Here is a 24357-nt window from a genome sequence, read left to right as displayed (position 1 = left end):
TGATAGGAGGAAGATACAAATACCACACAGATGTTGCATTGGCTGGATTTGAACTAAGGGCTGAAGAGCTACAAGATGACAGCACAATGCACTGAGACTTTTTATACTTTCTCAGAAAAACAATACATAAATATTGAAAACATTACAGTGGAAATCCAGTGAAAGTTATCTTCTGATGTCATAGCTACATGTAAGGAGATCACCAGGGTAAAGATCTGTGATCTCAGCCCACCATTGAATTCCTGAATCTAAGAGCTTAAAGAGGCTCTGTCACCAGATTTTGCAACCCCTATCTGCTATTGCAGCAGATAGGCGCTGCAATGTAGATTACAGTAACGTTTTTATTTTTAAAAAACGAGCATTTTTGGCCAAGTTATGACCATTTTTGTATTTATGCAAATGAGGCTTGCTAAAGTCCAACTGGGCGTGTTTAAAGTAAAAGTCCAACTGGGCGTGTATTGTGTCTGTTACATCTGGGCGTGTTTACTTCTTTTACTAGCTGGGCGTTGTGTATAGAAGTATCATCCACTTCTCTTCAGAACGCCCAGCTTCTGGCAGTGCAGACACAGCGTGTTCTCGAGAGATCACGCTGTGTCGTCACTCACTTCCTGCCCCAGGCCCTGCATCGTGTCGGACGAGCGAGGACACATCGGCACCAGAGGCTACAGTTGATTCTGCAGCAGCATCAGCGTTTGCAGGTAAGTCGATGTAGCTACTTACCTGCAAACGCTGATGCTGCTGCAGAATCAACTGTAGCCTCTGGTGCCGATGTGGCCGACACGATGCAGGACCTGGGGCAGGAAGTGAGTGACGTCACAGCGTGATCTCTCGAGAACACGCTGTGTGTCTGCACTGCCAGAAGCTGGGTGTTAACGAACAGAAGTGGATGATGCTGATTCGTCAGCATCATACACTCCCATTCCTAACGCCCAGCAAGTAGTAAACACGCCCAGATGTAACACACACAATACACGCCCAGTTGGACTTTTACTTTAAACACTCCCAGTTGGACTTTAGCAAGCCTCATTTGCATAAATACAAAAATGGTCATAACTTGGCCAAAAATGCTCGTTTTTAAAAAATAAAAACGTTACTCTTATCTACATTGCAGCGCCGATCTGCTGCAATAGCAGATAGGGGTTGCAAAATCTGGTGACAGAGCCTCTTTAAACCCCTTTGGCACTGCTTAGAGATTTCTCGACTGAAAATCTGTCACAACATTCTAAGCAAGCCTTCATCGATCTGAATGGATCTTTGTATAGAATGTTATATTCGATTTCTTTGCGAACTAGACAGCAAAGAAGTGGGATATCTGCAAATTTGGATTAAAAGGAGCAGTTTTGGGGGTATGTCGGACAGTTTCTATTTGGAACAGAACGGGGCTAACAAATTTCCACCAATTTTGGATTCAGATAAGTATGGCGTAGACACAATGGTAAGACTCCAGAATAATGAACCCGTATCAGCACTCCATGGATGCCCAAACTTTTGTCCAAGTGTGGTACAACAACAACATCCCCCATTGGTATCATGTAAATCTGCATATTTTCCACAGTCAGACCGATTATCAATGTTCAGTCCAAAAAATATTTTAGCCTCATACCATATATATACACATTACATGTACCCTATTTAAGCACATGTAACCGTCTACACTCAAGTAACCAACCACAGATTTAGAATACAGCAATGTCACCTAATGTAAGTCTAGATGATACTATGCAACTTGTATTTAATAGGGAAAATTGTATTTTTCTCCCCATACAAATGGATGAAAATGCTGGTGTATCATTGTATACATGTGGAGTGCTGGGTCACACGAAAACTGAGGTCAAATGCATTAGAAACACAAGTCACACACACATATATTGCTGTCTAGCTGGATCCTTTTCTGAAAGACAATGTTTTGTTTACTTATACCTTACATTAAAGGGCATCAGCCAGCAGGTTCCTTTCGATATTTTATCGGCTTTATCTACAAGGCATTATGTACTCCTGGCATGAAGCAATTTATAGGAGGCAATCTGCTCACTACCAGTTTACAAAGCAAATAAAATATACTAAGGGGCCTACTGAGTTCAAAAGCTAGATATATATCATGTTCAAATGTATGATAGAAATCTGTTAAAAAGGCGTTTTGTAAATTACAGATATACCTTAAAATTTCATTTGGACAGGCAACGAAAGCACGAGTAATCTTCTAAGACCTGTACTTAGAGGTTGGTATAGTATGGAGATGATTCTCCAGGACTTTTACAATGATTGTTTCATTGGTAGGGCTCCAAACTCTGGGATCACCCCTGATCAGCACGATGAAGGGGTCTCCTGCACTGTGACATGGTCAAACTTTCTGTTATGGCCACAAAGTTGCTTTTTTCCCATAGAGAAGTGTCGACGTGACTGCGTTAATTACAAAATTTTACTCTCGCAGGCAACAATATTTTGCCAGGGAGCCCTAGACTTAGTCATCCGTGTCAGTTATAATGAAGGATTGTGGTTCCCTCAGGTTCTGTGTTTTCAGGCTGTTTTTGTCAGGATTCCATCCTATAAGGGGCCACATATTATGATGTTTTTTTCTCCTAAACACTGGCCGATAATTGAATAGTACTTAAGTCTAGACCTCTAGATATACGTTGTTTCTTCTTGTTTTAATGTAATCAATCTAGTGATTGATCTACTGTACGACATATGAACACTGTACTCCTGCAAAAGCAACTTCACTGATAGATTCTCAGATTTTTCAGATTAGGAATGACCTCTTTACAGTGAAAGCTGAGAATCGTACTCGCTCTATCGCTGGAACAAAAGGTAGAGGGCAGTCCACAGGAAACAGAGCTAGATAAAAGCAATGGTCAAAGAACATACTGTATAGGCTATGTGCACATCACGTTTGTGACCTACATTTAACGTATATGCCAGAAAAAAAACTTCTGGCATATACGTTGATTGTAGACTGTGACGGATGTCTTAACAGAGTTTAATGGTATATGTTAAATGTATACGTCATGAAATCTCATGACCCTGTTAATGACGTATATGTTAAACGGATACCATTATAGTCAATGGGTGATGGATGCAACTATTGGGCATCTGTTTAAAGCATACTTCTCCCATAGACTATATTGGTATCGCCATGAAAGGCTATGAAATAGTCCATGACATATACGTTAAACGTACACCTGTAACATATGCCACAGGCTACCATTTTGTTTTTTTTGCGTGAAAAACAGTCTACTACGTTATTTTATCTTCCATAAAAAAAGGTATACCAACATATACCAACCCATCAGAGGCCAACAGGACACTCTTTTGGCCTCTGTCGGGCTAACGGAGCCCTATGGACACAATTAATGTACGTTGGGAGCTTACCTAAACATAGTGCCAAAATGTGATGTGCACAGAGCCCCACTGCCAAGTACCCACAGTGTGACCCCAGATCTAGCTCCTGTCATTGTTGCATTGATCCAGCACCATTTTTATATCACTTGTTCCTTCACAGCAGTTTTTACACCTTTGGTACATAAAGTGTGAATGCATTTATCATGTTTGATACATCAGTGAATGCTGGGAGCAAGACACAGGCATTTCTATTAAGAATCATTTCATTATGTGCTGCAAACCAATTCTCAGCTCTTTCTTCTCTGTGCCATTATAGACCACACTTCCAACACATACACCTACCATGTGAATAATAAGGCCTCCTTCGCACACACTTTTTGTGTGGCATAACCCCTTAAAAAATCACGCCCTGCAGATAGGTAGATCTGTAATTTGTTTTAACTCTTTGTTTTCTAGAGCGCACAGCTTGGAAATACTGCTCTCTTGATTCATAAATAAGTGGGTAACACCTTACTGGAGCCTAAAGAGATGAGTAACTAGGTATGAAACAAATAACCCCTTTACTACCCTAGACTACAAAGGGTGTTGCCATTAACCCTTTCATCACCCAGCCCACTTAAGGGGTTTCCCTTAACCCCTAAACTGCCTAACCACCCTAGACTACCAGAGATGCAAAGATCAACCTCTTCTCTAGCCTACAACACCAGGAAGAAAATGTATTAACGTATTTACGAGTGAAATAAATACCTTAGACGTGCACCTTATTGTTTGCTTGCAGCTTTCTGCCATTGACAACGTCCTGTATGCTCCAGACGAACAGTGGCCGAGCATGCCCTGTACTTCTAAATGCACCATTCACAGTCTGCTTATTAGCCTAGTGATAGCCTGGCAATGTAGGAGGCTGTAGGAGGGAATTATGGGAATTGTAGTAGATAGACAAGCTCTGCAGGTCATGTGGCCACTATATAAAACATGCCCCACTATAGTGGCAAAAAAATAAGCAAGGTAGCACTACAAGGGCTAGAAATCAGTGTAAGAAATATCATTGAGCAGGACAGAACCATGGGCTTTCTATTTCATAAGCAAACACATTAGGGGGATAGAAAATTAACATCACCACTGGAATACCCCTTTAATCTGTAAACCACAACAGACCACTAGAAATATTATAATAACACCCTAACCACTCTAGACCACCTTGAAAATTAGATTGAACCACTAGACCACAAGGGATAATATGTATTATTCATTAAATACCTCTACATCACTAGGACTATCCAGCATTTATCCCTAATCCACACCAGACCACTAGAAACCTTCAATATTAACAGCAGTTTGACACCTGGCAACTCAATTTGAATCTCACTTAAATGGAACTAGAACAACCACCCCCACTAAAATCTCTAGGTGTGCCTCTGACTGTGGTGGTGGTGGTGGTGGTGGATATTGTTTTGTCTCTACATCCAGAAATATTATTGGTTGCTCAGGATTTGCTCATAGTAAAACGGACAGAATCCGGGTATTCCTTATGAGCACACAGACCATAGTATGTTTCAAGCCACATGATAAAAACAAGTCTTCTAAACATAAACATGATAAATAATATTCTTAATTGATTTATTCTAACTATTATAAATACAATTAAAAAAAAGGTGGAGTTTTTCTTAGAAATATGTAGACCGATTTCCATAATCATCTACTAAAATGTTCTGCCTAGCCCATTCCACTTTTTTCATTTGCAAAGCCATCTCCAAACCCAAAATGATTGGATAGTCTAAGTAGGGTAACCTATACGGATGTGATAGGGGAGTTCAAAGGTGGGAGCTTTATCTCCGCATTAGACATTTGCTTGAGGGAGGAAGTAACAACTCATACAGGCACCATGAAATGGTACTTATAGGGTTTGTCAGTCACTACAGTAAAGAAATGTCCTTTTTTATCAACAACGGTAAAAGCTTAGCCTCCTTTTGAGAACCAAGAATGCCCATACAGCCAGAAAAAAGAACTTTACTGTTTTCATTGCACACAAAGAACATATCATCAATAAGGTCAAATATGTTATTTGTGAATTAACCCATAAAAAATAGACCCTAATGGCAAATGACTGGCCACAGAGCTCTGAATACGGTTGCTGGACCTTTGCGGCCCATTATTATGTCATACCCTGGTCCCACCGGAGGATCCTCAGGTACTTTGGTGGCCAAGTCTGACCCTGAATGTATTTATTGTGTATATTTTACACCATAAAGTGCATCAACTCTATGTGCACTATATGTGCTTGTTTTCTGTAAGCTCATCGTAAGAGGCAGATGATGCTGTTATAGGATGTCGAATATATGTAAAAGATTGAAGAAGCTGTGACCCCATGTAAGATTGATGAATGACTGATGATTTAATGATATAGTGATTGTGTTCTAGTTACCCACCACACTTCACTCTGTAACATATCACTTTCCAACTTAAAGGGAAGGTGTCATATTGCTTTTAGTATGATATGAACATAAATTTTATTTATTTGTGTTCTCATGTTCTACTTTTTACTTTGTTCTTACTTTTTCTTCTCTATGGGGGCTGCCATTTTTTTTTTCATCTCTGTATATGTCGATTAACGACACATACAGAGATGGAATACGGCACATACAACCCCATAGAGTATGCGAACGGGAGCCGTTCCATTCTCAGAAGCGTATGCCGTGTGTGTGGGAACGGCGCATGTGCCGCTCCCACACAGACCAAAACGAAGCTCGTTTGCAGAGCGAAATCCGGCGCCATTTTCATGTGGACCGGAAGCCGCTGCCGGACAGTAAGATGACGACTTCCGGCCGCGGCTTTCGGCCATATGTTCAAGAAAGCGAAGTCGCAAGGAATAGGAGCAGAGGTGGTGGCGGCGGCAGGAGAAGGTAATTTATGTTTGTGTATGTGATGTGTGTATTATGTTCATGTTATACTGTCTGCTGAGCACTGTATCTAATCCTCCTACACTGTGCAGTCGCTCAGAATATGGCGACACACAGTGTAGGAGGTTTGAATATTCAAACCCCTCCTTCTCCTGGCACTAGCCAGAAGAAGGGAGGGGGAATGTGTGAGTACACTAGAGAGAGTGCGTCTACCCCAAATTTGCAGCATAAAGCAATGAGGTTGCTTTACCACATTGACAATGCTACCATTTTCGGAACTGCTCCCTCTAGTGGCCAGCACATGGAAATGTTATAAATTAGAATCTAATTTATAATATTTCCTGACTTGTGAAAAAATAAAATAAATTTAAATAATGTGTAATCACTTAAATAACAATTGTTTAACTAAAAAAAAATAAAAAAAAATTCCCTTTATTATTGTCTTATTGATTCGGCCGCTGGAGAATAATTTTTCACTGACACATATTTTGGCATTCAAAACTGTATTCAAATAATGATGTGGTGTTATCCTATAGGATAGTCTCATATCGGCAAGATATTGGATTTTGATGAGGTCAAGCAAAATGATGTAAAGGGTGGGCCATTTATATGGATGCACCTAAGTAAAATGGGAATGGTTGGGGATATTAACTTCCTGTTTGTGGCACATTAGTATATGGGAGGGGGGAAACTTTTCAAGCTGGGTGTTGACCATGGCGGCCATTTTGAAGTCAGCCATTTTGTATCCAACTTTAGTTTTTTCAATGGCAAGAGGGTCATGTGACACATCAAACTTATCGAGAATTTCAAAAGAAAAACAATGGTGTGCTTGGTTTTAACGTTACTTTATTCTTTCATGAGTTATTTACAAGTTTCTTTGCAGATCATCTGTAAATCATTAAGATTTCGAGACTGTCGCTTGGCAACTCGGATCTTCAGCTCCCTCCATAAGTTTTAGATGGGATTAAGGTCTGGAGACTGGCTAGGCCACTCCATGACCTTAATATGCTTCTTTTTGAGCCACTCCTTTGTTGCCTTGGCTGTATGTTTCGGGTCATTGTCGTGCTGGAAGACCCAGCCACGAGCCATTTTTAATGTCCTGGTGGAGGGAAGGAGGTTGTCACTCAGGATTTGACAGTACATGGCTCCATTCATTCTCCCATTGATGCGGTGAAGTAGTCCTGTGCCCTTAGCAGAGAAACACCCCCAAAACATAATGTTTCCACCTCCATGCTTGACAGTGGGGACGGTGTTCTTTGGGTCATAGGCAGCATTTCTCTTCCTCCAAACACGGCGAGTTGAGTTAATGCCAAAGAGCTCAATTTTAGTCTCATCTGACCACAGCACCTTCTCCCAATCACTCTCAGAATCATCCAGATGTTCATTTGCAAACTTCAGACGGGCCTGTACATGTGCCTTCTTGAGCAGGGGGACCTTGCCGGCACTGCAGGATTTTAATCCATTACGGCGTAATCTGTTACCAATGGTTTTCTTGGTGACTGTGGTCCCAGCTGCCTTGAGATCATTAACAAGTTCCCCCCGTGTAGTTTTCGGCTGAGCTCTCACCTTCCTCAGGATCAAGGATACCCCACGAGGTGAGATTTTGCATGGAGCCCCAGATCGATGTCGATTGACAGTCATTTTGTATGTCTACCATTTTCTTACTATTGCACCAACAGTTGTCTCCTTCTCACCCAGCGTCTTACTTATGCTTTTGTAGCCCATTCCAGCCTTGTGCAGGTCTATGATCTTTTCCCTGACATCCTTAGAAAGCTCTTTGGTCTTGCCCATGTTGTAGAGCTTAGAGTCAGACTGATTAATTGAGTCTGTGGACAGGAGTCTTTTATACAGGTGACCATTTAAGACAGCTGTCTTTAATGCAGGCACCAAGTTGATTTGGAGCGTGTAACTGGTCTGGAGGAGGCTGAACTCTTAATGGTTGGTAGGGGATCAAATACTTATTTCTCTGTGCACAATGCAAATAAATATATACAATTTTGACTATGTGATCTTCTGTTTTTTTTTAATATAATCTATCTCTCACTGGTAAAATTAACCTAGCCTAAAAATTCTAGACTGTTCATGTCTTTGACAGTGGGCAAACTTACAAAATCAACAAGGGATCAAATACTTATTTCCTTCACTGTAAGTTAAAATTCCTGAATTTTTCGCAGAATTTTGTCATTTTTGATCATGGTTACTTTTTTGACTACATGTTAAACTACATAACTTCTTCTAATCTTGGTTCTAATCTTGGTTCTATATTCTAGTGAAATAGTCTCTTGGGTCTCTGACTCCAGGCTTGTTCGCTTTCCCTGGACCTGTCCATCTGCTTCAATTCTGAAAACTGGAGGAAAAGCTGTCATACTTTCATATTGCATCTGGTCCCTGACATAACTTAACCCCTTGGAGATGCAGCCAATTTTCGGTTTTTCATTTTCGTATTTCCTTCCCTGCATTTCAAAAGCCATAACTCATTTTTTTTCATTGACATAGCCGTATGAGGGCTTGTTTTTGGCAGGACAAGTTGTAGTTTTTAATGGCACCATTTAATGTACCAAATAGTATACTAGGAAAAAGAAAAATCTTTGTGGGATAAAATGGGCAAAAAACGATAATTCCACTATTGTTCTTTGAGCTTACTTTTTATAGCATTCACCGTGTGGTAAAAATGACATGGTAACTTTATTCTGCGGGTCAGTACAATTACGAAAATACCAAATTTATATATCGTGTTTTTTAATGATTTACCCCTTTTACAAAGGAAAAATGAATTATTAAAAACAAATTTAGCTATTCTAAGAGCCATAACTTTTAATATTTCCATCGATTAAAGGGTAACTAAACTTTCAAAAAAATTCGGACATGTCATAGTGACATGTCAGAAGTTTTGATTGGTGGGGGTCTGATCACTGAGACCCCCACCGATCGCTAAAACAAAGCAGCAGAAGTGCTCAGGTGAGGGCTGAGCCACTAAGTTTCTGATCGGCTTTTCTCGGAAAGCCAAGCAGTTGGTGTACGGGCTCAATAGAAAGTCTATGAGCCTGTACACCAACTGCTCGGAACTCCGAGAAAAGCCGGTCAAAAACAAAGCGGCTCTATGCTCACTCAAGCATTTCTGCCGCTTCATTTTAGCGATTGGTGGGGGTCTCAGTGCTCAGACCCCCACCGATCAAAACTTCTGACATGTCACTGACATATCAGAAGTTTTTCAAAAGTTTATTCACCATTTAAGCAGTTTGAGGGCTTTTTTTTTGCAGAGCAAGCTGTACTTTTTAGTGGTGTCATTTTGAGGTACATGTGACTTTTTGATCACTTTGTATTAAATTTATTTTGGGAGCTATGGTGACCAAAAAACAGAAATTCTGGCGTTTACTATAATTTTTTTTTTTTACAGCCTTTACCAAATAATGTTATATTGTAATAGTTTGGACTTTTACAAACGTGGTGATACCACTTATGCTTATTTTTATTTTATTTTACTTTAGGGGGAAAATGGAAAAAGTTTTTTTTTACTTTTAATATTTTTTTGTACAATAAAAAAACTTTAACTGTGTTTTACTTTATTTTATAAGTCCTCCTAGGGAACTTGAACCAGCGATCTTTGGCTTGCTTGTACAATATACTGCACTACTAATGTAGAGCAGTATATCGTGAGTTTTAGAGGCTGCTATTAGAGAGCACTCCCCTGTACAACGCCCACTTGGTCTAAAGTAAAACACGCCCACTTGGGCATTAAGAAACTCATTAGCATAAATATAAAATCGTTAATAAAGTGGTGAAAATAGATCGTTTTTTAAAATAATAAGCACTGCTGTCACCTACATTATAGCGCCCATCTCCTTATGTAGGAGATAGGGCACTTATAATGTGGTGACAGAGCCTCTTTAAGGAGAGATGGCAGATCTGGGGTCATAAGGCTTCCAGGCTGCCATGACAATTAATGGCACCACTGCGCGATCGCATCATGAGGAGGGCCGATGTGCTGTCGGAGGGGGCAGCCACTCATTGCAACTCAGTATTAGGCCTGATTCACACAAACGTGTTAAATGTCCGTGGGACGACCGTCCCACGGACCTATGTAATTCAATGTAGCCGTTCACACAGCCGTTGTTTCAACAGACCGTGTGAAGGGTCCGTGCGAAAATAGGACATGTCCTATCTTTTCACGCATCCCTCTATGGACTCTCAAATATGGGGGATGCGTGACATCGCGTCCCGCAGCGCTGAGCACGGATGCACCTCGGATGTGAAAAACTGCAGTTTTTCATGTCGGAGATCCGCAGCGCTCGTGTGAATCAGGCCTTAAAGGGGTTGTCCAGGATTTTTTTTTTTCTAAAAACTGTCCCCTCAGTTTGATCTAAATCGTCACTGCTGCTGTTTCTGTTTGTTTACATCCCTTGCTTCTGGTCCAGGCTGTTTCCTATCTTGTAACCCACCATACCCATGATCCCCTGCTGCATCTGAAGAGACAGCTTACATCCCCCGTTCCTCCAAAGAATCTCAGCTATTTGCATACTGCCACGCCCCTCTATGTTCACAGTGTGATTCCCTGCTCTAATTACAGGCACCTAGCTCCCTGCACACTGTCTTAGGCCTCATTTACACGAACGTATTATACGCGCGTGCGACGCGCGTGCTTTGCACGCATGTCGTACGCACCTATATTAGTCAATGGGGCTGTTTAGACGATGCGTGAATTGCGCTCAGCGCGTGTGCGCAGAAAAAAACTCACGACATGTTCTATAATCGTGCGTTTTTCGCGCACTCACGCACCCATTGAAGTCAATGGGTGCGTGAAAACCACGCATGCCGCACGGAAGCACTTCCGTGCGAACTGCGTGATTCGCGCAAGAGCTGTCAAACTCCTGAATGTAAACAGAAAAGCACCACGTGCTTTTCTGTTGACAAACATCCAAACGGAGTGTCAAATTCGAGATGAGCGCACCGAACTTCACCGGGTTCGGCCAAACTCGTTTTGACCGAAACCGGTAAAAAATGTTCGGGTACGCGACGTCAGGAGACAGTCACTGTCCACGGTGCTGAAAGCGTTAAACTGGTTCAGCACCATGGACAGTGACTTCCGCTCCGAAAATCCATGAACCTGTAAAAAAAAAAAGACGTTCTGACTTACCGATAACTCCGGTCCGACCTCCCGGGATGACAGTTCAGTCCAAATGACAGCTGCAGCCAATCACAGGCCAAGCACAGGCTGCAGTCAATCACAGGCTGCAGCGGTCTCATGGACTGCGGCGTCATCCTGGGAGGTGGGGCCGGATGACAAGAGAGGGACGCGTCACCAAGGCAACGGCCGGGAGCCCGGACTGGGGGAAGCAGGAAGTTCTTGGTAAGTATGAAAGTCTTTTTATATTCACAGGTTGGTGTATATTGTGTTCGGCATTCACTGTCGAGGGTGCTGAAAGAGTTACTGCCGATCAGTTAGCTCTTTCAGCACCTTGGACAGTGACGGGCGTCGACTAGCCTCATCTCTATGATGGCGGCTGCGCGAAAATCACGCAGCCGCGCATCATGACACACGGAGCTGTCAAATGCCTTTTGCGCGTTTAAAGCGCAACAAGGCTGCGTATACGCAGTGCATACGCCATACAAACGCGCGCAAAACGCAGCGTTTTTTGCGCGCGCAAAACGCACACGCTCGTGTAAATGAGGCCTTACACACTAATAATCATCATTATCCTTTGTGCCTCCATCTATCCCTGATCTAATTACAGGCACCCATCTCCCTCCCCCACCCATTTCAATGACTGATAAATGTAATTCTGCCCAGTCCACCTATTTCAGACATCTTGTTACACACAATCCAGTATAAAGAGAGATAGGGCACATCTCTTTTATACTTACATGAATGGTTTGTGTTGAGCAAAGTATAATGTAGAGCTGTGGTTTGTAGAGAAATAAACCAGTCCAACAGATAGATGAAAACAGTTTGAACACTTTATTCAATTAACAAATGTTGTTGCAGACAGTAATTAGGCTAATAGATTAAAAAAAAAAAAGGTCCATTAGCGATAGGAGGACAATAGAGGAGGAGGAGGGAGCATGGAGTACAAGATAAAAGGAGGAGGGGGTGTGTTAGGGAAGAGACAAGACGGTCAGGTAGTGCGGGACCTACGAGTGTGAAGAGGGCTGAGGAGGTGTGGACGACGAGATAGGAGGAGGGGGCGTGTACTAAGATTGATGACGCTCCGTGTCTTTGCTCAGCCAGCACTTCCTGCTGTGTAAAGACACGGCGCGTCATCAACTACATCTACAGGCGGCGGGACCAGAGGAGGCGGAGCTCTGAAGAGCTCATGAAACATCCGCCTGGCCCACTGCCTGTAAATGTAGTTGATGACGTGCATTGCCTTTCTCAGCCGGAAGTGTTGGCTGAGCAAAGACACGGTACCTCACAGGAGATAAAAAATTTACCCTGGGTGCGGTCACGTGACGGCAGATCGGAACACGGTAACGCTGGCACAGGTAAGCAGACACTATATTAGAAATGTTATTAAATATGACTAATTATGTTAAAACTGAAATAAAATGTATTCCTGGACAACCCCTTTAAGGATTTCGTTTATGTCACATGTGTGGTAATAGTTTGTTTCGTATGACTTTAATGTTTGCATGGCACACTAAGTATTTGATCATTGTTTTTGTTTTTTTTTAAATCAGCACGCGATACAAAAAAGTTTGCCTACCCCTGACTTAGGGCGGATTTACACAAACGTGATATACGTCCGTGCAACGCGCGTGATTATCACGCGCCTCGCATGGACCTATGTCAGTCTATGGGGCCGTGCAGACAGTCCGTGATTTTTACGCAGCGGGTGTCCACTGCGTAAAAACTCACGACATGTCCTATATTTCTGCGTTTCTCGCGCATCACGCACCCATTGAAGTCAATGGGTGTGTGAAAACCACGCATGTCACACGGAAACACTTCCGTGGGACAAGCGTGATTCGTGCAACAGCAGTGAAAAGTATGAATGAAAACAGAAAAGCACCACGTGCTTTTCTATTTACAAACCTACAAACAGAGTGTCATAATGATGGCGGCTGCACGAAAAGCACGCAGCCGCCCATCATATGGTGATGACACACGGAGCTGTCAAGTGCCTTTTGCTCCCGCAAAATGTCACGTTTTTTGCGCGCGCAAAACGCACACGCTCGTGTAAATCCGCCCTTAGACAATGGGATATGCTAAATATGTCTATCAATTAAAGTCCATAGATCAATTTTGCTGGCATATTTTAAGAAGAAATCTTCATTCTTTGACAAACTCACACTGCAAGTTAGACATAAATATACATATAGAAATATTGTTTGGCATTGGTGAGTACAACTGTATCCCATATTTTGGATTGCATTTCAATGATCATTTTCATTTAATAACAGACTTTTTGATTTACAGGGAGTGAAACAGTTCCTGCTGATTTCACCTCTCGCTGTGATCTTTTTATCTTCATATTCCCCTGAAGAATTAAGTTATGTTATTAACTAAATAAAAGGCCCCCGCTGTATCTGTGATATGCATATTAAATAAATCTAATAATTAGTGTGACATTATGTAGGTAGCACCATTGCTGTGCTCAATTTCTATATAAAATAATCTTCCAATAAAGCCTGACTGCTACATAGCATCAAGCTACGCCTCTGCAGACATAAAAAAAATAATACATCAGGTAAAACAAATCAGTCGATTTTAAGCAGTGTAAAACTGGGGAATGAGCCTGTAGTCTGAGTGTAATCTGCAAAAGCGGAGGAGAGGGCCACTCATATCTGTCTGTGGGTCATATGAACAGAGGGATTTATAGGATCAAAGAAGACGGTTGGTGAGGGAGGGCAAGCTTATTCCCTCCAATCATTCCCCAGCATGGCATGCTGCCTTCCGCCAGTGCTTGTTCTCATCCTGGCAGTATAAGCTGTGGCCTCATTTTCTCAGCTGTTGCTATTTATAAGCTAAGCTGGAAGCAGTCCCTTCGTTGTCTGAGGAGTGTGCGTATTCCAAGATTCCTTTTTCTTAGGGGGGATTCACACGAGCGTGTATTCGGTCCGTGCGGGCCGCGTGGTTTTCACGCGGCATGCATGGACCAATACAAGTCTATGGGGAAGTACAGACAGTCCGTGCTTTTTGCGCAGCGTTTGTCTGCTGCGCAAAAAGCGCGACAGGTTCAATAACTCTGCGTATTTCGCGCATCACGCACCCATTGAAGTCAATGGGTGCGTGAAAATCACGCGCACCACACGGAAGCACTTCCGTGGGACGAGCGTGATTCGCGCAACAGCAGTGAAAAGGATGAATGAAAACCGAAAAGCACCACGTGCTTTTCTGTTTCCGAACATCCAAACGGAGTGTCTTTGCGATGAGCGAAGCCGGACAAGCGTACCGAACTTCACCGGGTTCGGCCAAACTCGTTTTGGCCGATCCCGGCAAAAAAATTATCGGTACGCGACGTCAGGAGATAGTCACTGTCCATGGTGCTGAAAGAGTTAAACTGTTTCAGCACCATGGACAGTGACTTGCGATCCCAAAATACATTAACCTGTAAAAAAAACCTGAAGTTCTAACTTACCGATTACTCCTGTCTCCTTCCTGCAGTCGGACCTCCCGGGATGACACTTCAGTTCAAGTGACAGCTCCAGCCAATCACAGGCCAAGCACAGGCTGCAGCCAATCACAGGCTGCAGCGGTCACTTGGACTGCTGCGTCATCCAGGGAGGTGGGGCCCGATGTCAAGAGAGGCGCGTCACCAAGGACGCGTCACCAAGGACGCGTCACCAAGGCAACGGCCGGGAAGTTCTCGGTAAGTAGGAACTTTATCTTTTTTTTTTACAGGTTTTTCGCTGTTGTGTTCGGCATTCACTGTCGAGGGTGCTGAAAGATTTAGCTCTTTCAGCACCTTGGACAGTGACGGGCGTTGACAAGCCTCATCTCTATGATGCCGGCTGCGCGAAAATCAGACACGCATGACACACGCAGCTGTCAAATGGTTTTTGCGCTCGCAAAACGCTGCGTTGTTTGCGCGCGCAAAAACGCAACGTTCGTGTGAATCTGCCCTTACTGCTTACTGCAGCAGGCACTTAATATGCGTGTATATCCCGTAGATTACCCTCCTGATATCTTTTGCTTGTCTGTCCTTATTAATATACAATACGTCTGCTGCTACTACTACAAACAATACTTGAAATTATGTATTAATACTCTGCAACGCTTAAAGTGGTTATGCGGGGACCAAAAATGATTAGCAGTGTACTTATTGCAGTATGTGAGTGCACTCGCTAATATACATTCCGGTTTTAATAGCGCTGCCGCGGGACCGGAAGTCTAGTTGCACAGCGTTCTTTGATGATGATATGACTGTTTGTCACGTGATCAAACCCGCTGTACTCCATGTATTTGCTGTACTACCTCTACTGCTTGTACATAGAGCACAGTGGGGTCGGTCACATGACAAAGCGTAACGTCATCAAAGAGGGCTGTGCAACTAGACTTCCGGACTCCCAGCAACGCTATTAAAATCTAGGAAAATCTCAGAATCAGCACAACAGGGGACCGGAATGTACATTAGCGAGTGTACTAACATAATGCACTGAGTACACTGCTAATAATTTTTGGTCCCCGCATAACCCCTTAACGACGGACGGATATATCGTCCTGTGAAGGTGCTAGTTCCCGCAAAAGGATGGATATATCATTCCTCTGATCACGTGGGTACTGCCAGTGTACCCACGTGATCAGCGGCAGGAGCACGGCTGTTATACACAGCCTGGCTCCTGCCGCAACTGCTGGAATCTAAGCGGGCTCTGATTCCAGCAGTTTAACCCATTAGATGCCGCTGTCATCTAATGTGTTTGACAGAGGGAGGGAGCTCCTTCTGTCTCCCCATCGGCGCCCCCGCAAAGAAATCGCAGCAAGGTGCCTAACAAAGGCCCCAGGTCTGCCTTCAGCAACTGCCTATTAGGCCATGCCGGAGGCATGGCCTAATAGATTGCCTGTCAGTTTTACTAAGTATACCAAAGCATTATATAAGCAATCGGCAGATCCCATGGTAAAGCATTTAAATAAAGTTTATGAAAAAAAACCAAACAGTATTACAGTCAAAATAATATAAAATAAAAACAATTTTTCCCCAAAAAATCCACGCGATTGTAACGACTCGAACAATAAAATTAACATATTAATTAAACCGCCGGATGAATGTTGTCCAAACAAAATGCAAAAAACAATAGGAAAATTATTTTTCTCCCATTCACCCCCATAAAAAAATAAAATAAAAGTTAATCTTTAAGTCCTATATACCTCAATAGTACTAATGAAAACTACACCTTGGCCTGCAAAAATCAAGCCCACATACGGCCACATTGAAGGAAAAATAAAAAAGTTACGGCTCTTGGAATGCGGCAATGCAAAAACAAGTAATTTTTTTCTAAAAGGCTTTTTATTGTGCAAACGTAGGAAAACATACAAAACCTATACATATTTGGTATCCCTGTAATCGTGCAGACCCATAGAATAAATTTAACATGTTATTTATGCTGCATAGTAAACGGCGTAAATTTATAATGTGAAAATCAATGTTGGAATAGCTGCCAGAAGTGTCCTGCACTTCTTTGACGAGGCAGTCATTTTACGCGTCGTCGTTTGACAGCTACGCGTAAATTACAGGTCGTCGGCACAGTACGTCGGCAAACCCATTCAAGTGAATGGGCAGATGTTTGCCGACGTATTGGAGCCGTATTTTCAGGCGTAAATCGAGGCATAATACGCCTCGTTTACGCCTGAAAATAGGTCGTGTGAACCCAGCCTTAGGGTTTTTCGTGATTTTTCTAATGGTGTTTTTGCAGCATTTTTTTGTTGCATTTTTTAGTGTGACTAGATGTTACATTAAAGTCTTTAGTGAAATATAAAATTCACTACATACAACTGCTTTTTGGTTTGTGGCATTTTGAGGCAATTTTGTGGTCAGTGCAGCATGCTCTGGGTTTGGGATTTTTCATGCATTTTCCCATAGGCTTCTCTATAGGACTTCAAAAACACCATAAAAAAAGCATGTACAAAATGACACCAAATGAAAAACACCACCATAAATGCCTGAAAAAAAAATGTATGTTACATTTTAATAAGAGAAGCGTTTTTTGATGCACTTTAAATTGCCAGAAAAATTCTGTGTGTGAAGGGGGTCTAAATGGGTTGTCTCATCACAGAAGTCTCCTATGATCTCAGAGTTGCCATGACTCTGATCACATGGTTCCGGCTCCTGAGATCCTGGGCAAACAGCTGAATTTGCATTGGAAGTTGCTGTTAGCTGAACATTTCCCCTGCAATGGCCACTGAATGAAAAATTTAGTATTTCATGCAGTCATTAAAATGGGCGGCATTGACTGCACTTGTCTGCCCTGCTTATCAGCTGCTCTCCACCCTGACTTGTAGAGGGGGGGTCACGAGCGGTGGAACCCCCGAACCGCCACTATGATGTCCATATACCCTTATAGGGCCTATTGACAGGGTTTATCTTGATGCGACAACCCCTTTAACACTCCTGGAAAATGTATCAAGGTAATACATTTAATCACGAGGATGTGCGTGCCATAGTTCTAATTTGTATGGCTGCCTTGAGGACTGTGGAGAGGGGTCTCAGCTAAGATTGGCCCTAACTTCCTCCAACAGGCTTAACAACTAAAAGAATTCAACTGCCCCAATGTTTTTACCATACTTCTCTTCTTCAAAGGGGTAAACATAGTATACGGCACACTATCTTTGGATGAGGGAAAGCTGTTACTGGCAAAGAGAATTGACGCTAAATTTAGCCTATTTTTTCCCTTTTTTTAACGTTTTTTCATTTATTGCTTAAAAAATACAACTTTGTCTGGACAAGTAAATATTTTGCAACAATACCCAACCCAGAGTAAGAGAGATGGAGTAGAAGAGAAAAAAAAATTATCTTATTTTGATTTGTAGCTTCATAAATGCTCCAGTTTTAATGAACATAAACCATACACAGTGGGTTCTCTGAAATAAAAAAAAATAAAAAAAAGAGTTTGCTTTCTCTCTTGAAATAGTGCCACACTTGTCCGTGTTTTTTTTCTCCCTGATATTGCATCTCAGTCCCTTTTAAGTGAATGAGGCTGAGCTGCAATATTTAGCCTCGGTCCCTTTATTCAGCTGATCGGCGGAATCAGCGATCAGCCATGAATATTAAAGTGATTTCCCAGAAATATTATTGTTTTTTATGGTTTATGAACAAAGGAATACGCAACTCATCTCAGGACATGAAGTTTGGCTTCAGGATTTGTAGTATCTAAAAATCCTTCATCCGAAATATAACAACTGTACAAACTGCAAAAAAATAATCTAAATATCTAGGGATTAAATAGATTGTTTTGCCTAGGTATGTGCGTGGCTATTATAAAGAAATTTGGGACAGATAGAAAGTTTATTTTAAAAGAATGAAAAGATTGAAAGAATGAACGATTATGTGAAGGAATTCATTATCATCAATTCTTGATTATCATTTTATTATTGGAATTAGTGGCTCTGTACCAATTAAAAATACTCCTGCCTTCTGAAGCAGGCTGTACTCTGAAGTCAGCACACTACAACAAAGTGTAAACTCACCAGTAGTGAACACAAAATTACATACTAGGGAATACATATGTCTAAAATCAGATTTGCTCCCTTCACAAACAGAAACAAACTAAAATTACCATGTCAACATTTCTATGCTACCCTCACTGATGGCAGCATAAACGGGTCACAGACACGCTGATTTCACTTTCTGTATGTGGAAATGTTATGTCAGTATTGTGACTGTACAGTTTAAATATTGCAGCGCTCACGTGGCGCTGTGAGGAAGGAGTCCAGAGTATTCATAGGCTGCCACTCCTTCTACCCAGCCACCGCTGATTGACAGCTTTCTCCCTATTACAGTGCATAGAGAAAAAGCTGCCAATCAGCAATGGCTAGGCGGGGGAGCGGTAGCTCTTGAATACGATTGACTCCTTTCTCACAGAGCGCTGCTACATTTAAACTGTTAAGTTCTACAAAATGACATAACTATCACACATAAGTAACAGACCGTATGACATCATCGTGTCTCTCACATCTTCATAATATACAGAATACAAGCTGCTGTAAATATCAGCTTGGTATTACAGTGTGGAGTTAGAATATAGCTAATTCTTAGTAAATATTTAACAATAAATAGGTTTATGTTTGTAAATGTAATTCAAAAGAAACAAATTACAATCAAATTACAATCTAAAGCCTATTAGATCTTGATCTTTATGTTCCAGCAGAAACTCTGCAACAATGGTTTAGCAGTGAGTTGTACGTAGTCAATACCAATTTAAAGCAAAATTACATAGATGCCACCATTTAGAATTAAGGAATTACACTCGACAGACTGCACTGGAAACTCGGACATATCTAATAATCCACTTCTAGATCAGCCAGACTCAAAACCTACCAAAACCAACCATCAACTTGGTGTTTATTTGTGTTTAGTATCTTCCATAAGACCAAAGTAGACAACCAGACAAGTCACAAATGTAGCTATGTTTTAAAGAATGAACGTAAAAATAGAAATAATGTTTTCCATTGTGCTACCTTCTACTTTCCGATCATAATTAAATCTCATTATATAACATTCATCTTGTTTCCATGTTTCTTTTACTGTTCTGGACTTTTCTTGAATGTGAATGTGTAGCTTGTTGGTTCACCACTACCGCTTTAATCTGCCTATACACATTAAATTGATTTTGACGGGTGGTCGGGGAAGATAAGCATTCGGCCGACTGTTATTTTATTTCTATGGCTGGTTTTAGAGTACAAAGAGATGCAAAAGAAGCTAACAAACTGTATCAGTTCAGGAGATATGAAAGTATATATCCACTCATGTGGAATATACAGCCTAAAGAGACTGTGAGAAGGACAGCAAATTGAAATCATGATAAGTATATATCCAATATACCCAAATATCCCATTTCCCTGAGTTTGGTTTCACAAACAGCGTTTTGATATGTCTTTGTTTTTTTTTTCTTTGTATGTTTTTTTGGGAACAAAAATCCTTCCGCCAGATGTCAGTTTAAAGTCTATAGTAAAGTATGAGAATGTCTTTTTGCCGTCAGTGGTGTTTTAATTAAAAAACGCAGCATACTCTATTTTGTACTCTGTTGATCTGCTCCATAGATTTCTCTATAGAACTTCAAAAAGGCCCGTAAAAACCCATGTACAAAATGACACTAAATAAAATAGCCATCAAAAACACTTGTAAAACCGCCATAAAAAAGTTACAGTTAAAAAACGCTGTCAGTTTTAAGTTTGCCATTGTGAAGAAGGCCTAAAGGGAAGCACAAGGTGACACAAACTTTTACGTACCTGAAGGCTGTGATGTAAAGATATAGGTAATGATTTCCTATGTGCTCTGGAGTGGAGCATGACACAAGTATAGAGTGGAATCATGATCCACCCCGTTACCTGTATAAATAGATATTCCCGCTGCTGGATTTGATCATGTCTGCTGATGGAGTACACATTCATATGAATAATGAGGAAGATCATGATACCACGCTGTGTAGGAGATAAAGGTGTTATGCTCCAGAGGAAGAAGAAAGGAACAACCTCACAGATCTCTGCATCACAGGACCATAGGAGGCAGAGAAATTGGCCCAAATCTGGACAAAAACTGAAATTTAAATATTTCTCTTCATATCTTAAGACGGAGTATCCTTCTACATGCTTTGATATTTAGAGTGGGGGTACACATAGACTTTTTTTTAGTGCAAAAACTATATTGAGTACATTTTTTTTGCATGACAAATATACCAATTAGAATGACATGAGTTAGTTAATGTCACCGACAGAAGTCATGCGATAGCTGTTAATAGTTAAGTTGTCAATATCTTACCTTTAGATCTGTGGGAAATTCATCCTTTTTCACTAGGCCAGTGGCTGCAGCAATGTTCCCAGCTCCCGACATGACAGCTCCACCCAACTGAGAGGCCTGCTCTTTGGTCTTCTCAGCCACTGTTGGGAATAAGGAAAATAAGTAAACATGATTACAGAACTTTACATACAATATGAAGGATGGCTGGGTCTCAGGCAAACCCAGTGGTTTAAAACAGCTCTCGAGGCTTAATAGGGCTAATTTCTCTCAGTATATGTGCAACAATTATCTCATGTTCATTTTTTTCTTACTGGTGATATATAAGTCTATTCTTTATAGTCATTCTGCTCTTCCTGTAATAGAAATCAGCTCTCCATGCACTGCCATACTGGTGAGCCTGCGCTGGACTTGTGTTTATACACAGCATCCAATCTGAAGAGGTAGAGCTACACTGGGGAGGGACAGAGCAGCAGCCTGAACCAATCATGAGATAGGAGGCGTGTCACAGACTACCCCAGACACTGTAGATACACTGCAGTGACAAATAACAGCTCTGCCCTAACGGAGCTGAGCTAAAAAGTAGCTAATCAGCAAGCACTGAGGAAATTAAATAGCAGGTAATCATTCACTATAGATACTGATTTACATATCATCTTTATGCTCACTACTGGACAGTCACTTTAAAGAGGCTCTGTCACCAGATTTTGCAGCCCCTATCTGCTAATGCAGCAGATAGGCGCTGCAATGTAGATTACAGTAACGTTTTTATTTTAAAAAAACGAGCATTTTTGGCCAAGTTATGACCATTTTCGTATTTATGCAAATGAGGCTTGCAAAAGTACAACTGGGCGTGTTGAAAAGTAAAAGTACAACTGGGCGTGTATTATGTGCGTACATCGGGGCGTGTTTACTACTTTTACTAGCTGGGCGTTGTGTATAGAAGTGTCATCCACTTCTCTTCACAACGCCCAGCTTCTGGCAGTGCAGCACTGTGACGTCACTCACAGGTCCTGCATCGTGTCGGCACCAGAGGCTACACTTGATTCTGCAGCAGCATCAGCATTTGCAGGTAAGTAGCTACATCGACTTACCTGCAAACGCCGATGCTGCTGCAGAATCATCTGTAGCCTCTGGTGCCGACACGATGCAGGACCTGTGAGTGACGTCACAGTGCTGCACTGCCAGAAGCTGGGCGTTGTGAAGAGAAGTGGATGACACTTCTATACACAACGCCCAGCTAGTAAAAGTAGTAAACACGCCCCGATGTACGCACATAATACACGCCCAGTTGTACTTTTACTTTTCAACACGCCCAGTTGTACTTTTGCAAGCCTCATTTGCATAAATACGAAAATGGTCATAACTTGGCCAAAAATGCTCGTTTTTTAAAAATAAAAACGTTACTGTAATCTACATTGCAGCGCTGATCTGCTGCAATAGCAGATAGGGGTTGCAAAATCTGGTGACAGAGCCTCTTTAAAGCTGCCCATGGACATTATAATTTTGTTTACAGATCAGACTATTTTCTAGTGTAGTTGCAAACATAGTCTGCGTAATTTGTATTTTTTTAATCTTGTTTCACCTCTTCCTTCATCCATAGAATTCACTTGCATAAGCCAAACATATATAGGCTTCTTTCATTGTCATCTGGAGATCGTTTGGTCACCAATGATATTATGTCATTAGGCAGCTTACACTTTTTTAACCATTATTTCAGTGCTTTAATGCATTTAAAATAACAAAAAGAAGCAACTTTGTAAATAGTCTTGATTAAAAATATCCTACTGTTTTGTACACAGCTCATATGCAGCATATGTGTCTCTGTGATTACAGACTACACCCCAACCCTGTTTAATCTGATCCTACAGTCATACACCACTCCTGTCCTTCTGTCCCTTGCTTCTTGCAGATGGAAGTGGGTATAACAGCAGTTTCCGACTTCACACGGGGTTGGTTTGTAGTCTGTAACTATGGAGACATAGCCGCAGAACCAAAACTATTTTCTAAGATCTTTCTTATTTTTTATTTTATTTTAGATGCACTGAAACAATAAAAAAAAATGGCTGGAAAAGCGTAAATAGCCTTTTAAGGAGTTTTAAACCCACACATATTTCATGGAAACGACAGAGAACAAAACTTGAGAATTATTTCTTGGTGTTTTTTTATGCTCTTTTGATGTCATGGCCAGCATATTCAATGAACACAATAGAGTTTACAATCCAATTGTGTATGGATGAAATTAGTACGGTATATGTTTCCTAAGAATGATGGACTCAATGTACCCTGTTCGAACACTGACGTCAGTATGAGATCACTGATATCAGATGTCTTGAATTAGGCCTGTATAAAAGGCCACGTATAAATGAATTCTTGTTTCCTGAGGTGACCCTTTGTAAGCCTTGTCTGCGCTCCCGTATACTATTTATAAACTTTGAGGTGACAAGAAGAGTTAGATAATTTTGGCATGAAAAAGTTAGCAAACTAAATAATGTAACGAAGCCTGCAGCAATCCTAAATCTGTAACATAATCTGTAACAGGGTGATAGAACCCTGCTCTACTTTCTTCTGTACCTTGAAGCTTAGAGTAAGGCCTCATGCACACGACCGTGTTTTTGCGTCCGCAATTCAACCGCAAATCCACGGGTTAATTGCGTACCCATTCATTTCTATGTGGCCATACCCACTATCCGTGTTTTCACGGCTCTCCGCATGTCCGCACATCCGTGCCGCAGAAACTCCGGACATGTCCTATTATGGGCCGCAAATGCGGTGCGGACATGCCAATAGAAGTCAATGGGCCCGTGGAAATTGCGGATACACCGCCGTGTGTCATCCGCAGTTTGCGGATTTGCGGATCATGTGACCTTCTAAAGGGGGTTTGACCAAGCTTTTGGCATCCTGTTTAAAAGTCCTTTTTTTTTTTTTTTTTTTTTCATCCGCATTTTTGCGGATTACATACGGATGAACTGCGGATTACATACGGATGAACTGCGGATGACATTCCACGGAACACGGTCCTGGAATTTGCGGACCAGAAAAACACCACGGTCGTGTGCATGAGGCCTTAGGCTACGTAGATTGCTAAATAGTCACACCAGTAGGTGTTGCATAGTTCCAAGTAGCTCCCACCCAAACTTCTTTATATGACTAACATCCCTGCTCTAAAACTGGATTCACACAATTACTAAGGCATATAAAATATGCAGCAAAAATCATTATTATATTACATTTAT

General features: G+C 41.5%; 1 protein-coding gene across 1 annotated transcript in view; it reads right to left on the bottom strand.

Annotated features, from left to right (window-relative positions):
* Positions 1-24357, bottom strand: part of SNCB (synuclein beta) — a 50834-nt gene that overhangs the window by 11860 nt on the left and 14617 nt on the right. Inside the window, exon 5 of the mRNA XM_075856633.1 lies at positions 21146-21264. Coding sequence (XP_075712748.1) covers positions 21146-21264 — 119 coding nt within the window. The remainder of the gene's footprint in view (positions 1-21145; positions 21265-24357) is intronic.

Source organism: Rhinoderma darwinii, chromosome 3 (assembly GCF_050947455.1).
Source record: "Rhinoderma darwinii isolate aRhiDar2 chromosome 3, aRhiDar2.hap1, whole genome shotgun sequence".
In the NCBI taxonomy this organism is placed as follows: Eukaryota; Metazoa; Chordata; class Amphibia; order Anura; family Rhinodermatidae; genus Rhinoderma; species Rhinoderma darwinii.
The sequence above is the reverse complement of the archived record's forward strand: the minus strand, read 5'-3'. Positions and strand labels throughout refer to the sequence as shown.